At 36.3% G+C, this 17,655-nt stretch overlaps 1 protein-coding gene across 1 annotated transcript; it reads left to right on the forward strand.

Moving 5' to 3' along the window:
• The first annotated feature begins 15,171 nt into the window (after nt 1-15,171).
• On the forward strand, nt 15,172-16,149 carry LOC122150450 (olfactory receptor 5K1-like). Its single transcript, XM_042781640.1, has one exon. It carries the CDS (start codon nt 15,184-15,186, stop codon nt 16,147-16,149), a length of 966 nt encoding a protein of 321 aa, XP_042637574.1. The 5' UTR covers nt 15,172-15,183.
• Nucleotides 16,150-17,655: the final 1,506 nt, after the last annotated feature.

Genomic DNA, 17,655 nt, shown 5'->3' on the forward strand with positions numbered 1-17,655 from the left:
ATATTGCCTGATTCCGCACCAGCTACACAATCTTTGCTATGCTTCAGCCCATCATTGCAGCCAGTGTTTCAATCTATCTCATTCAGGATCTTTCCTTTTTCACTGATCCTCTCCTTTACCAAGCATGATACTCTCCTCCAGGGACTGGTCTCTTCTGATAATATGACCAAAGTATGAGAGATGAACTCTGGCCATTCTTGTTTCTAAGGATCATTCCATATGCACTTTTTCCAAGACAGTTTGTTCCTTCTTCTAGCAGTCCATGGTGTATTCAATATTCTTAGTCTGTACCAAAATTTAAATGCATTAACTTTTCTACAATCTTCCTTATTCATTGCCCAAATTTTTTATACATATAAAACAATTGAAAATACCATGGCTTGTTTTTTAGGTGCAGTTTAGTCTTCAAAGTGGTATCTGTGCTTTTTAACATTTTAAAGAGGTCTTTGCCAGCAGATGTACCCAATGCAATATTATGTTTGATTTCTTGACTGCTGCATCCATGGGTATTGATTGTGGATCCACAGGAAATGAAATTCCTGACAACTTCAACGTTTTCTCCATATATAGTGATGGTGCTTGTTGGTTCAGTTGTGAGGATTTTTGTTTTCTTATACAGAGTTCTAATTAATACTGAAGGCTGTAGGCTTTGATTTTCTTCAGTAAGTGCTTCAAGTCTTCTGCTTTCAGCAAGCAAGGTTGTGTCATCTATAGCTTGTTATCTATAGTTTGTTACAATGCACACAGTGAAATTACTTTGAATAGCAAATAAAATACAGATAAACATCCTTCTGGTAAGCTTTCCTTTCAGCCAAGATCCATCTGACATCAGCAATAATATCCCCTCATTCCACATCCTCTTCGGAACCCAACTTGAATTTCTGGCAGTTCCCTATCAATGTAGTTCTGCAACTGTTTTTAAATTATTTTCAGCAAAATTTATTTGTGTGTGATAGTAACAATATTGTTCTATAATTTGCACATTCTGTTGGAGCTCCTTTCTTTGGAATGGACTTTTGGATTAACTCATCTAATTTTCTGTCACTGGTGTACAATACATCAAATTTATCCTTGAGATGGTCTCTGAATTCAGGTGGGATACAAACAAAGTCAATTTTTGGCTCTCTTGCACTTGCTTAAGAGCAATTGATGATCTGTTCAATGGTCAGCCAAATATTAATACTTACTATAATGTTGCAATACTTTAGACTGTGTAGTATTAAACAATTGACTTTTAGGATGGAATAGAGGCTCCAAACAAACTCACTTACATATGGAGACTTAATCAATAAGATAAGTGGCTCTGAAGAGGAGTGAAGAAAGAATATTCTTTATATCAATGTGCTGAGTTAATTGGATATATATAAGAAGCAAAAATGTGAGTACTGATAGCTTTTCAATACCAGAATAGAAAATAATTTCCAGGTCTATTTTAAATTTTTGGCAAAAGTTAAAAAGTAAAGTTTGTAAAAAAAAAAAATATAGTAAAATATCATCACAATCTTGGGGTAGGCAATTATTTCTTAAATACTATGAAAACATTAACCATAAAGAATGATATTGACAAACTGTGCTACATTAGATTTAGGAACTTCTTTTCATTGGAAAACAATACTAATATACTGAATGGAGAAGCCACAGAGTAAAGGCAGATTACACATAAAGAATTTATAAAAAAAAATAATAATAAATAAAATAAGATACCTAACCCAATAAAAAACAAGCAAAAGATGTTTAAACAGCCACTTCATAGAAGAGGGTAGCCAAACAGCCAAAAAATGTGTGAAAAGGTGTTCAACTTTATCAGTTATCAGGGAAATGGAAATAAAACCATAATGAGTTAGCAATACACCCACACCAGAAAGGCTAATGTTAAAAACAAAACAACCCAATACCAAGTGTAGAGATGTGGAGCAGCAGGAATCTCAGACTGTTTGTGGGAGAAAAAATTGGCGTGGACACTTTGGAAAACTTGTAGGCAGTATCTACTAAGCTGTAAATACACACACCATTTGGACCAATACATTTAATTCCTAGGCATACTTCCAACAGAAGCACATACCTATGAGTACAAATCATCACAGCCTTTAGTAATACTGGCCCTAATCTGGAAACAACACATGTTCACCAACGTAAGAATGGATGAATGTAATGTGGTATATTTAAACAATGAAAAGCTACTCACTAGGGAACATGAACATGCTCCTATTTCATGCAAAATATGAATGAATTTCATCAATTAATTAGAAGTAAAAGAAACCACATACAAAATGACGCATAATGAATGATCTAATTTGTATTTAGTAAAAAAAAAAAAAGAAATGTTGCTGTTTGAAGTCAGGATAGTGGTTACATTGGGGAAGGAATTAGATGGGCTAACATTTGGAAGATGACAACACAAGGAAATGCTTCCCTGACACTGGTTATGTCCTATTCTTTCATCTCCTGGTGATTATAAGGGTGTGTTAATTCTGTGATAATTCATCTAAGCACTATGATTATTATGTACTTTTTTGTATATTATAGATCCATAAAATTTATCAAAAATTGAAGGAAATCAAATAAGCTAATTGTGGTTATAACAGAGGAGAAAACAAGCATTTCTCCAAAGCCATGTGCCTTTAAACATGTATGTATTTTCTTTTTGTTTTTTCTTTTTTTCATGAGTAAATTTATTTTCTGATCCTTGTCTATGCCCCTGAACATATTTCTTTTCCTTTTATAATTTTTTGTTGTGATTTGGGCAAAGGTACGGAGCAAATCTGTTTTTCATTCAACAATTCATACATATTTTGTTCACGCCATTGATTGCACCTTTAGGCATGTCTTTATTTTCTTCTTCAGCATAACCTGATGAAGAATGTACTTAAAATACTTATTTTACAGATGAAAATATTGAGCCTGAGAGGAGGTAAGCAGGTTGTCCAACATGTCACAACTTGTTTTTCTGTCTCAAAACATTTTGTTTTCTGTACTATGTTGCTCTTATAGTTTGCTTCAGAGCACACAAACTGTCTTGTCAGACAATATCTTGTTTAAATAATGTTTGTTTGAATCTAATTATGTAAACCACCATCCATCTGTCACTGTTTTCTGTGGTCGCTTGCATGTTGCTGTGATGCTGGAAGCCATGCCACTGGTATTCAAATACTAGCAGAATCAGCCATACTGGACAGGCATCAACAGAGCTTCCAGACTAAGGCAGACTCGGGAGAAAGGCCTGGTGATCTACTTCCAAAAATTAGCCAAGAAAAACCCTTTGGATTTCAAAAGGATATTTTTCTATATAGTTCTAAATGATGGGCTCCTTAGGTGGACCCAACAAAATGCATTGTCATCAAATAGATTATGACTCATAGTGACTCTTTAGGATAAAGTAGAAATGCCCCATAGGGTTTCCAAGACAGGAATCTGTATATAAGCAGATTGACACATCTTTTTCCTGTAGATAAGCTGTTGGGTTTGAACCATTGACTTTTTAGTTAGCAGCCCTTAACAACTATGCCACAAGGGTTCCTTATTCAGCCTAATAGAACTTCTCAGTTATAAGCCTGAGAAGCCCTGCTACAACTTTCTGAAATGATTGTAGCTCAAACAGGAGTGGATGTTTGGTGTCATCAAGTCACCTCCAATTCATAGCGACCCTGTGTACAACAGGGCCAAACACTGTCTGGTCCTGCGCATTCCTCACAATTGTGCTGTACTTGAGCACACTGTCATATCCACTGTGTCAAGCCATCTCATTGAAGGAGAAATAAGCATGAATTGCCCTATTCACTTAAAGTCAAAGCATTGTAACATTCTTTTATTTTTCTAAATGGACTCATTCTATTTCCACACTTACCCATCAAGTTTGGAAGAAAATTCCATTTTTAGTTGGCAGAAAATCCAATTTTAGTCACTGAGTGGGTGGGTGGGATCTCTTCTATGTGTCAGGAATCTATTGAAGTCCTGGTATATTGAGGATAGACCTCTGATATTTACTCTATCATTATCACAGTCAAAATGTTCACTGTCCAGACAATATGTTCCATGCCAACACAATTTGAAACTGTGGTGTAGTGATGCAAGCATCCCCCATGTGCAGTCTAGGCATCTCTACTACTTGCAGACTCTTTTCTACTCCCCACCCTCAAATTTAGACCACTCTACTCTCCCACAACTCTCGAGACCCTGACCTTTTCAAACAACCCAGCTCCTAGACTTTGTTCAGAGGTTTTGAAAACAAGCCCTTTAACTTCTTTCCTGATGAAAGTGAAACTCAGGCTCTCAATATTCAAACCACTGCCAACCCTCCTCAGATTGAAAATAAAATGTTCCTAAACCCACATGGCCTTGGTGATAGAAATTACACTGGAGATCATATGATAGAATTTTGCAAGACCAATGACATAGTCATTGCAAATACCTTTTTTTTTTTTCCAACACCATAGGCAACGACTATACATGTGGAATTCACCAGATGGAATACACAAAACTCAGACTGATGTCAGCCAAAACAAGGCCAGGAGATGATTGTGGAACAGACCATCAACTATTCATAGGCACATTCAGGTTGAAGTTGAAAACAATTCAAACAAATACACGAGAGCCAAAATATGACCTTGATAATATCCCTCCTGAATTTAGAGACCATTTAAAGAACAGATTTGATGCATTGAACACCAATGACTGAAACCAGAGGAATTGTGGGATAACATCAAGAACATCAACCATGAAGAAAGCAAGAGGTCATTAAAAAGACAAGAAAGGAAGAAAAGACAAAAATCAATGTCAGAAGACTCTGAAATTTGCCCTTGAGTGGAGGAGAGTAGCTAAAGCAAATGGAAGAAATGACAAGATAAAAGAGCTGAGCAGAAGATTTCAAAGAGCAGCTCGAGCAGACAAAGCCAATGACCATAATGAAGTGTGCAAAGACCTGGAGTTAGAAAACCAAAAGGGAAGAATGCTTTGGCATTTCTCAAGCTGAAAGAACTGAGGAAAAAAATTCAGCCTCCAGTTGCAATATTGAAAGATTCTATGAGCAAAATATTGAATGATGCAGGAAGCATCAAAAGAAGATGGAAGGAATACACAGAGTCACTGTACGAAAAAGAAATGGTCTATCTTCATCCATTTCAGGAGGTGGCATATGATCAAGAATAACTTGAAGGAAGAAGTCAAAGCTGCACTGAAGGAATTGGTGAAGAACAAAGCTCCAGAAATTGACGGAATACCCACTGAGATGTTTCAAAAAACCAATGCTGTGCATATTTGTACCCATTCCAAAGAAAGGTGATCCCAAAGAATGTGGAAATTATCGAACAATATTATTAATATCACATGCAAGTAAAATTTTACTGAAGATAATTCCAAAATGGTTGCAGCAATGCATTGACCTTCCAGACCTATAGAGACCTTCCAGAAATGCAAGCTGGATTCAGAAGAGGATGAGGAATGAGAGATTCCATTGCTGATGTCAGATGGATCTTAGCTGAAAGCAAAGAATGCCAGAAAGATGTTTACTTATCTTTTATTGACTATGCAAAAGCATTCGATTGTGTGGATCATAACAAATTATGGATAACATTGAAAACAAGGGGAATTCCAGAACCTTGATTGTATTCATGAAGAACCTGTGCTTAGATCAGGAGGATATTGTTTAAACAACAAAATCAAGAAGGGAGTGTGTCAAGGTTGTATCCTTTCACCATATTTATTCAATCTGTATGCTGAGCAAATAATCTGAGAAGCTGCATTGTATGAAGAATGTGGCATCAGGATTGGAGGAAGATTCATTAATAACCTACAATATGCAGATAACACAAGTTTGCTTGCTGAAAGTGAGGATGGCTTGAGGCACTTACTGATGAAGATTAAAGATGACAGTTTGCAGTATGGATTACACTTCAGTATAAAGAAAACAAAAATCCTCACAACTGGTTCAATAAACAGCTTCGCAATAAATGGAAAACAGATTGAAATCATGAAGGACTTCATATTACTTGGTTCTACAATCAACACCAATGGAAGCAGAAGTCAAGACCAAGACATCAGACAACGTATTGCATTGGGCAAATCTGCTGCAAAAGACCTCCTTCAAGTGATGAAGAGCAAAGATGTCTCCTTGAAGACTAAAGTGTGGCTAACCCAAGCCATAGTATTTTCAATCACCTCTTATGCATGTGAGAACTGGATAATGAATAAGGAAGACTGAAGAAGAGCTGATGCTTTTGAGTTGTGGTGTTGGAGAAGAATGCTAAGAATACCATGGTCTGCTAAAAGGACTAACAAATGTGTCCTGGAATAAGTGCAGCTGGAATGCTCCTTGGAAGTGAGAATGGCTAGATTTTTTCTCACCTACTTTGGTCATGTTATCAGAAGGGACCATTTCCTGGAGAAGCATATCATGCTTGGCAAAGTGGAGGGTCAACGAAGAAGGGGAAGGCCCTCAATGAGATATATTGACACAGTGGCTGCAACAATGTGCTCAGGTATAGCAAGGATCATGTGGCTGGCCCAAGACCAGGCAGTGTTTCATTCTGCTGTGCATAGGGTTGCTATTAGTTGGAGATGACTCAACGGCACCTAACAACAAGAAGTCCTCATCTAAGAAGAAACCACACATACACACATAGTTAGGGAAGAATCTTGGGGATTTGTAGCCAAAACCCTTCGGGCAGCACTGTGGGAAAATGTCAAAAATTTTTGGAGCACTGTTTAAACAATTATGTATGCTCGTGAGTGTAGAAATTTTCAGGAGTTAGGTCATAGGGCTCCTGCAAAAGTGCTAGAAGTTTAACTTAATGTACAGTCACAGATTGGTAAGGCTAAATTATTCCCCCAAAGAACAAGGCATCCTTTGGGATTTCCCAGATGCTATGGTTGGGGTGAAGCAGAATTATAACCTAGAAGGTGCAATGGCACTTTAGTAGAGCAGACCGTGAGTGTTAGAGGAAAATCAGAAGTGGAGGTACTGCTGGTGCCAGGGAAGCTCAGCTTGCACCAGAATGGTCCATGGACATGCACAGTGACACACACACACACACACACACACACACACACACACAGAAGGAGGAGGTGGTGGAGAACCTCAGTCCTGGTATGGCACACAGGCTCAGTGGAGGTACAATAAGAGTTCTAGGAAAATGGATTGGGCTCTGAAACAATTACACATAAATATGGATATTCTAGGCATAAGTGAGCTGAAATGGACTGGTACTGGCCATTTTGAATCAGACAGTCATACGCAGGGAATGACAAATTGAAGAGGAATGGCTTCACATTCATACTCAAGAAGAATATTTCAATATTTATCCTGACGTACAGTGCTGTCAGAGATAGGATAATATCCATACACCTAAAAGGAAGATCTTCTATGGATTAGACCTCAACATAAAGGAAAAAATAATCCCCACAATTGGACCAATAAACAATATTGTAATAAACCAAGAAAAGATTGAAGTTGTCAAAGATTTCATCTTACTAGGATTCACAATCAATACCCATGGAAGCTGCACTCAAGAAAACAGATGACATATTGCTGCAAAATGCTTCTTTGAAGTGTTAGAGTAAGATGAGGTACACCAAAATCAAGTCATAGTATTTTCAAACATCTCATATGCATATGAAAGGTAGAGAATGAAAGGAAGACAAAAGAAGAATCAATGCTTTTGAATGATGGTGTTGACAATGAATATTGAGTATACCATAGACTGCCAGAAGAATGAAGAAATATGTCATGGATTAAATACAGGCAGAATGTGCCTTACAGACAAGGATGGTAAGACTTTGTACTTTGGTCATGTATCAGGAAGAACTGGTCCCAGAAGAAGGACATCATACTTGGTAAAATAGAGAGTCAGTGAAAAAGAGGAAGATCCTCAATCAGTTGGATTGACACAGTGGCTGCAACAATGGCCTGAAACACAGCAATGATTATGAGGATATCATGGAACTGGGCAGTGTTTTTTTCTGTTGTACATAGGGTAGCAATGAGTCAGAACCAACTCTATAGCACTTTAAAACGACTGCAACAACAATAAAATATCACAGTCTGAATAAATAGAATGGATTCAAGATTATTTCAATAATACCTTCCTCACTCCTTTGTATTACAATGTTGTTGTTGTGTGCTGTCGAGTCGGACCCGACTCACAGCGACCCCCCTTGGGTTTCCAAGGTGGTAACACTATGGAAGTAGATTGCCCAACCTTCCTTCCAAGGAGTGGCTGGTGGGTTTGCACTGCCAGCCTTCTGGTTAGCAGTCAAGTGCCTTGGGCACTATGCTACCAATATGCTATTTTAAATGGAAAAAAATGAAGAGGAATCACAGATACACAGAAGGAAATTCTCATAACCTGGGTAAGTCCACAGGATTGTGTCATGTAGTCAATATCATCTGCCAATTTGCTTTCTCAGTGGAGAAAAAGAGACTGAGAACTGCTCTTCTACTTGTATATTACTACTGTGTTTTCCCCCGTGGTTCTCTCTAGTGAATGTGTTTCCAGACAATCTCTTAATTTCTGTACTTCATGGAATCATTTGAGCCAGAATGAATGGGTGAGCAAGCATGACTAGTCATCATGGTTTTGGTGGCAGTGATGACTACTTTTCAAGAAGAAAATGAGCATTTGGGAAAAGGATTTGGGGCTATAAATCTTTAATCCTACTACATGGAGATTTGCTCTCCACTGCTGAACTACAGTGTTCTTTTATTTTGTAAAAGGCAATATTTTTATGAAAAATGTTTTTAACATCTCCAGAAAAAAATACGCCATTCACTATTTGTTCTTCTATAATTATTTATGTATAATTCTACTATAGATTTTATCAACTCACATTGTAAATATTTATTTACATGACACAGTACATTGAAAAGTCATAGGAAACAGGTATCAGACTTTATATGGCTTTGAATAGGAGCTCTGGTAGCATAGTGCCTAAGGCACTTGACTGCTAACCAGAAGGCTGGTGGTTCAAATCCACCAACCACTCCTCAGAAGGAAGGTTGGACAATCTACTTCCATAGTGATACTGCCTTGGAAACCCAAGGAGGGGTTGCTATAAGTTGGGCCCGACTCGATGGCACATAACAACAACATGGCTTGGAGTTACCATAGTTTATAGCACTATGCCTGGCCTTGTTATAAGCCTTATCAGCTCTTGATAAATAAGTGGAACATGATCAGAAAAGCAAACTAATATTTATTAAATTCAATTTTTTTTAAATAATAATGTTAGCTTAAAGTCATCTGTAATGAATAGCTTTAATCTTTTTTTTTTTTAATTTTTATTGTGATTTGGGTGAAAATTTACAGAGCAAACTCATTTTCCAATAATAGTTCATACACATGTTGTCTCATGACATTGGCTGCAATTCCCCCACAATGTAACAGCTCTCTTTCTACTTCCTCCCCATAGTTACCTCTTCCCCGTGTCCTTTCCTCCCATGCACTCCCACCCCCTGAGCTGTCTCCCTGTGTTTCTGTTCTCCAATGATTGATTGGTCCAAAGAGTATATCTACCTGATGTAAATGTTCACCCCATATGCCTGTCTATTGTTTGGCTGGAAGCCACAGGAGTGAGTACAGTTCTAGGGGACATACTTTCAGGGGTCTCACCAGGCTCTATCAGACCAGCAAACCTGGTCTTTTTTTTTTTTTAATGATTGTGAGCTCTGTTCCACATTGTTCTCCCATTCTGTCCAGGATCTCCTGCACCAATTCCCCTCTGAACGGTTGACAGTGGTAGCCAGGAAGCATCTAGACTGAGGACTGCAGGGTCTACGAGTCTCTTGGACTAATTATTTCCATGAATCTTTGGTTCTCTTCATTCTTCTTTGTTCTGGATGAGGAGAGACCCATCGTTGCATCTAGATGGCTGCTTGCAAGCTTTTAAGATCCCAGTGGTTACTCACCAAAATAGGATATACAACAATGTTTTTGAGTAGAATGTTACACCAATTGAGCTTGATGTCCCCTGTGACCATGGTCTTGAGCCCACAGGTCCCACACTCACTCCTTCCGGGTAGCTAGCTGTGGCCAAGAAGCCACCACAACCTTGCCCCCTGTCAGCTCTACTATACACCTGGACATTCTTACAGCATATACAAACACTCTTGTAGAAACATTGTCTGCTAGCCCTATACATGGTCATGGGCACGCCCTCCCCACCCCCCGCCTAGACATGTCTTATCATTCAACCTGTCCATCCATCTATCCACCTGTCAATTAATGCTTGCCGTCAGTGACAACACAGTACTCTATGTGCAAAAGAGTTCATCTTTGTTTTGATACATAGGAGACACTCAATAAACATTTGCCATATCAACATGGAAAACGTGACCTAGAGAATTAAGAGATGTTGTTGTTGTTATGTGCCGTCGAGTCAAACCTGACTCATAGCAACCCCTCCTTGGGTTTCCAAGGAAGTATCACTATGGAAATAGGATTGCCCAACCTTCCTTCCGAGGAGTGGCTGATGGGTTTGAACTGCCAGCCGTCTGGTTAGCAGGCAAGTGTCTTAGCCACTATGCTACCAGAGCTCCCATTAAGAGATGTGTAGTACACAATCAGACTTGTTTTTCTAAAACTCAGATTTGATTAAGTGACTCCCTTGACTTAAATTTATTCAGAGCCTACTAATAAAATTCAGACTCTTTGATTTGGCATTCTGCCATCTTTATTAGTATGTTTCTGTAGTTTCTGCACCACTATATTCTTCTACCAGACATCTTATTGCTAGACAACCTGGTCTAATCCAAACTTCAGAGTATTGGAGGGGTGGTTCCCAGGTAACCTTTTCTTTCCTTTTTTCTCAATCTTCCTGGGTGATCTCACTCAGTTCCATGACTTTGATGACTCCTGCTCTCCAATCTTATCGTCCTTAAGGTTCAATTTTTATGTTCAATCATCTTTTAAATATCTCTGCTTCATCAATATGTGTCTCAAACATAACATGGATAACAAAACTCATATTTCCTATATCAGCACACCCTCCCCTACAGAAAGTATTCATGCTCCTGTTTCCTTCACCTTGATAAATGTTACCCTTTGCTCAAGGCAAAAACTCTAGGTATTTTTCTTAGCACCTCTTTATTTCTTCTAACATTACCTTCCTAAATACAAATCATTAGCAGGTCCTATTGGCTCATTCTCCAGAACATAACCCTAATCGATATACTTTCTCCATTCCCACTGTCATTAGCGTAGTTCTGAACTGTTGCAATACCCTCCCCTAGCTAGCCTCCCCAATCCCACACTTAACCTTCTTGGATCCATTTTTAAAATGTTAGAAGAGTCTGACTTTCAACCATAGTTATAGATGTAGGCACTACTCTCCCTTATCATATTGTGAACAGAAACCTTGAAAATAGAAGCCAATTATTATCTTTCTTATGTCTTACCACCTCAAATTCAGCATTTAAAACAATTCTGGAACAATAATTGCTTAACTAATTTAAGTGTCTATGTTATGAAAAATCCTGTATAAACTGATGAGAAATGCACAAAACCAGAAATATGTATGATTCTGATATCAAGCTGAGAGGGAATAAGTCACCTGTGAAATGCCCTAGGACTGTAAACAAACCAAACTCACTACCATCCAGTTGACTCTAACTCATAGCGACCCCCATTGGGTTTCTGAGATGGTTAATGTTTATGGAAATAGATTGCCCCATCTTCCTTCTTCAGAACATCTATGTATGGATTTGATAGGAGATTCCTAACTGTGGTAGCATTTTGAGGATAGGAGCTCTTCAAGAACTTGTTTTGGATTAGCAAGAAAAATGTAAAGGTTATTTTAGTAATCAAGATATTTAAGATTAAAGACATTGTGAATATAATTTCAAAGAATATTTTAGAAATTGGATATTAACTGTAAGAACAACTGGAATTAGTTCTTTCCCACATTTGTTAACACCACATCATCTCTAAGGCAGCAAATCCAAGCTCAGTTCCTGCTTCCTCTGTGAAGCCTTTGCTGACCAACCCAGTAGAAATTTTTTTCCCCCCACTTAGACTTTGTATTCAAAATGATGGTAAGGATAAAAGTATAACTCAAATGAATAGAAATCAAAACAAGGACCTTAAAAATTGTTTAGGAATGGGTATTTGTCTTACTCTCTAGGTCTCAAAGGATACCTTTCATTATTCCCATTTTTTCTTCAGTGTTTAGGGGATTAGGTCTCCTAGGCTAACTCTGATATCAATGCCAAGGAAATCCCTTTAGGATTATTTTGAACCTTTAAATCATTCTCTACCAAGGGCATAAATATTATCATTGACCTGTTGGTGGAAATGGTATCCTAAGCAATCCAGAGAATAGAATTTTATTTCTTGATATACTTTAAAAACTGACATCAGGCAACCAAGTGGCCTCTGTAAAATTCTTACCAAGGATATCTAGGTGAGAAATTATTTAAAACTTATTTTTACTAGATACATTAATTTCCAGAAATGTTTTTTTTCCTCTAAATTCTTTAGTTTTTTTTTTTTTCTGGCAATTCTTATTTTTCATTCTTTTAAATTTCCTAAAGTATTACCTTTAACCTAAACTCTATGATGTAAGCACCAACCAAATGACAATAATTTATTTGTATCATTTCTGACATCAAAAGAAGCAAAAATTTATCCAAAACTAAATAGGTAAAAGGTAACAATAGCAGAATATATACTAGAATTTTGAAGCTATTTAAATAATGTGGTTTGCCATAGAGCATAACTTAGCAGATGAAATGGATTATTAGCCTTTATAATAAAAGTATTTATTTCTTTGTGCTATGTTTACCTACATGTTAAAAATATATATATAAGCAAGGACTATACATTCAAGCCATTCTTTTAATTCCCCAGTGTAATTTTAGAGAGTTTTCTATTTTCTTTTTGGTTCTTACAGAAATAAAATATCAATGGAAAACTTATCCATGCCCGATCAACTATAATCAGCTGGTTAGCCTGCAGTCAATCTCATGTGACTTCAAGCTGGCAAAGATAAAACATTTAATGAAAAAAGAAAAACAATTCAAATTATATAGACTTCATATGCTGATTTTTTTTTTTAACTTCAAGCAGACAAAGGTAAGTCACTTAATGAAGAAAATAATTCAAATTACAATTACATAGATTTCAGATGATCATTTAAAATATTATTTTCTAAATGTATCAGTCCCAAATAATCTAAGATTTAAGTCAGCAATATTTTAAGAAAATAAAAATGAAGAATTCTTCTAAAATCTCTCTAAAAACTTTTGCTTCTGTGCCCAGAATATGGAGTTTCTAACACAGTGTATGGTGTTGAGCAGGCATATTAGGTCAATGAATAAATGGTCTTCAAATTAACTAAAATAAACAAAGATAGATTGAAATAAAAATTCCCCAATAATTTAAATACTTTGTCTATAAGGATAAATCTAAAGGATAGATAATGGAAGTTTTAAAAATATACTGAAAGTTTAGTAAATATGAGTGTCATAGAATCTTAGAATATCGTGGAAACACCTAAGATTCAAAGCAGTAAAACTTGACCACATGGAAATATTCCTTTACATAAGGCAAGCAACCTTAAAACAGTACAGCATCTTAGTAGGTGAATATACTTCCAAATGGTTTAAAATGAGTACAAGATTGTCACCAAATGTGAAAGTCCTTATCATAGGAATTAAGCAGCACTTTCTCTTAGTATCCAGGGTGGACTGGTTCCAGTACTTCTACGATACCAAATACACAGAAGGTGAAGTCCGTTATACATAGTGGCATAGCATTTGTATATAATCTACTCATATCCTCCTATATACTTTAAATCATATCTAGATTACTTATAATACCTAATACAATGTAAATGCTATGTAAATAGTACTTTTTACTCCCTTTTGGGGATTGCATTTGTCATTTAATTGCTTTTCTTTCCATTCCCCTACCCTATGCCTGAGTATTTTCTATCACTCTTTGGTTCACTCTGTGGATGTGGAATCTGCAGGTAAGGAGAGCCACTATATATCCTTTGTGACATTACCTGTTATAGAATTACAAACCAAATTCAATAAATTAGTTGAAATCCTAGTGATTATTGAAGGATTGTCAAATTATAAAACTCAGTAGACATAGTAGAGTGCCATTTTATATATTTTTTTTAAAAATTATTATCTATATATAAAAATAACAATTATCATAGAGAATTTGAAATAGGTTCAAATATAAAGAAGAAAAATAACATTACACAGAGAAAATTAGTATTAACATTTAGTTGTTACAAATACATTTTTACAGTAATAAAAATACATTAGTATTCTATGCTGCCTTTTTGTATTCATATATAAGAATTTATTTGGAAAATTAGAGTTATTCTGCATATAAAGCTTTATGTATAGTTTTTCACTTAGTATTTTATTGTGACTGATTTATAATCACATTGAATATTCTAAGAAGTCACTATTCTTAATGAGTCATCATATAGATGATTCATATTTACCTCATCACTTTCTTTCTTTCTGTAATATCTGCTTCCGTCCACATCAATTTCCCTGCAAATCCTTCAGTGATAAAATAGTCTTTTAAATAGCTCTCTCTTCCAACAAGGCATTTTATTTTTAAATGGATATTCCACTAGCACCGGAGATATTAAATTGCAAAGAATATGCAAATGAAAATAGCCTTTTAAATATTATTAAACAGTACATATACAGTCATTGAAATTTCTTGGAAACACTACTTGTTGCCTTTTAAATTATGAATTAATGTGGTGTGACGCCTAAGGCATGTACTACTAATCAGAAAGCTTGCAGTTCAAATCCACCAGACACTCCTCACAAGAAAGATCAGGCAATCTACTTCCATAGTGATACCACCTCAGAAACTCAAGGAGGGTTTGCTATGAGTTGGATCTGACTCAATAGCAGTGAGTTTTAGTTTTTTTTTTTTAACCCATATAGACAAGTTTTTTGGCTTAAATATTCCTCTCAAGACTTTATAAGTCATCTTTGTGCACCTAATCATATTTTTTCTTCAAAATGTGATGAAAAGAAAAAGTTAACTCAATAACCAAAAAAATTAACCTAATAGCATCAGGAGATACTTAGAAGGATTATACAATATGGTCCTTCTCCTTCTAGGCCAGAGAAAGTTCAACAGCTAAATTGAGCATATTATAAATTAGCACAAATTTCTCCAATTTTTTTTTTTTTCCTCAACAGAGAAGTCAGGGATGGCTGAAGAAAATCTTACCATGAAAAATGTGTTTATTCTCACAGGATTTACTGATCAGCAAGAACTGAAGCCCCTTCTATTTGTGATATTCTTTGCCATCTATCTGATCACTATGCTGGGAAATCTTGGCCTGGTGACAGTGATTTTAAAAGAGCATCACGTCCACACACCAATGTACATCTTTCTGGGCAACCTGGCTCTTGTGGATTCTTGTTGTGCGTGTGCCATTACCCCTAAGATGTTAGAGAACTTCTTTTCTGAAGACAGAATAATTTCCTTCAATGAATGCATGGCACAATTCTATTTTCTTTGCACTGTTGAAACTGCAGACTGCTTTCTCCTGTCGGCAATGGCTTATGACCGCTACGTGGTAATATGCAGTCCATTGCAGTACCACACCATGATGTCAAAGAAACTCTGCATTCAAATGATCATAGGGGCCTACATAGCTGGGAACCTTCATTCCATGACTCATGGAGGGCTTTTATTTAGGTTAACTTTCTGTGGATCTAATCAAATCAACCACTTCTATTGTGACATCCTTCCTTTATACAGACTCTCCTGTGTTGACCCTTATATTAATGAACTGGTATTGTTTATTTTTTCAGGATCAATTCAAGTCTTTACCATAGGCAGTGTCTTAATATCTTATCTCTACATTCTTTTTACTATTTTCAAAATGAAGTCTAAAGAGGGAAGAGTCAAAGCTTTTTCTACTTGTGCATCCCACTTGTCATCTGTCTCTTTATTCTATGGATCCATTTTCTTCATGTACGTTAGACCAAATTTGCTTGAAGAAGGAGATCATGATATACCAGCTGCTATTTTGTTTACAATAGTAGTTCCCTTACTAAATCCTTTTATTTATAGCCTGAGAAATAAGGAAGTAATAAGTGTCTTGAGAAAAATTCTGAAGATAAAATCTCAAGAAAGTTTGAAACAAATGACAGCTACTATGGCTTAATGATTTAAATGTAGCAAAAATTTCCAAATGAAATTACACAGAGACAATGTACAAATTATATGTATAATATTAAAATATATCAGAATACAGCTAAAATGAAACAGTAATGTATAAGAGAGAAAGAAATATGTAAGCTATATTAATTCAAAATAAAAATAGAAACAAAACAAAGCTTTGAATTCATTCAGGAAACAATTGTCAATTACATGCACTGTGTCAGCATCAGAGATTATAAACACCAAAAGACAAAAACAAAACTAATAGTTACAAATATAAACAAGAATTCTATTAAACATTGATAACCACCCCTTTAATAACGTGGAGCATGAGCATTGCAATTAAGCTACAAGGGTTTACGGTCATATGAACCCTAAATCAATGGAATCACTTATAGCTATAAGTAACAAAATGTGGCAATTGAATTTTGAGGAAGCAGTTCAAAGTGATTAGCAAGGCAGAAAATGAGAAATTTACAAATGGCAAACAAGCAGATGAAATGCTGCTCAACATCATATGTTATTAAGGAATTGCAAATTAAAACAATGATCAAATATCATTACACACCTAATAGAATGGCTAAAATAAAAAAACACTGACAAAACCAAATTCTGGCAAGGATAAGTAGCAACAGGAATTCTCATTCACTGCTGGTGGGAATGCAAAATGATATAGTCACTTTTCCAGAAGGAGCTCTGGTAGCATAGTGCCTAAGGCACTTGACTGCTAACCAGAAGGCTGGGGGTTCAAACCCACCGGCCACTCCTCGGAAGGAAGGTTGGGCATTCCTACTTCCGTAGTGATACTGCCTCGGAAACCCAAGGAGGGGTCGCTATGAGTCGGGGCTGACTTGATGGCAAATAACAACAGCAACAACAACATGTTTTTAGTTGCTATTGAGTTGATTTCGACTCATGATGACCCCATGAATTACAGAGTAGAGCTGCTTCATAGTGTTTTCTTGGCTGCAATCTTCATGGAAGCAAATGACCAGGGCTTTTCTTCGACAGTACCTCTGGGTGATTTTGCACCGTCAACCTTTAGGTAACTATAGGCTTACCATAGTAAGGCTTACCAGCAATCATGCTCCCAAGTACTTACCCAAATGAGATGAAAATGTATGCCCATACAAAGACCTGTACATGAATGCTTATAGCAGCTTTATTCATAATTACCCAAAATTGAAAGCAACCAATAAAAGAGCTATAAAGCTATGAATATACATGGAGGAACCATAAATGCATATTGATAAATGAAAGAAGCCAATTTAAAAGATTACATATTATAAGATTCCAACTATATGACATTCTGGAAAATACAAAAATAGAGACAATGTAAAGATCAATGTTTCTCAGAGGTTTTGGGAAAAGGGGAGAGGGATGAATAGGTAGTACGTAGGGCATTTTTTAGGGCAGTGAAATTATTCTGTATAATATTGTAATGGTAGATACATGACATGCATTTGTCAAAACCCCTGTTGTTGTTGTTGTTGTTAAGTGCCATCGAGTC

This window comes from Orycteropus afer, unplaced genomic scaffold (assembly GCF_000298275.1).
Source record: "Orycteropus afer afer isolate SDZICR_OR568_19922 unplaced genomic scaffold, OryAfe1.0 scaffold00143, whole genome shotgun sequence".
Taxonomy (NCBI): domain Eukaryota; kingdom Metazoa; phylum Chordata; class Mammalia; order Tubulidentata; family Orycteropodidae; genus Orycteropus; species Orycteropus afer.

Coding starts and splice junctions, on each gene's coding strand:
- LOC122150450 (XM_042781640.1), top strand. CDS start 15,184: ATGGCTGAAGAAAATCTTACCATGAAAAATGTGTTTATTCTCACAGGA.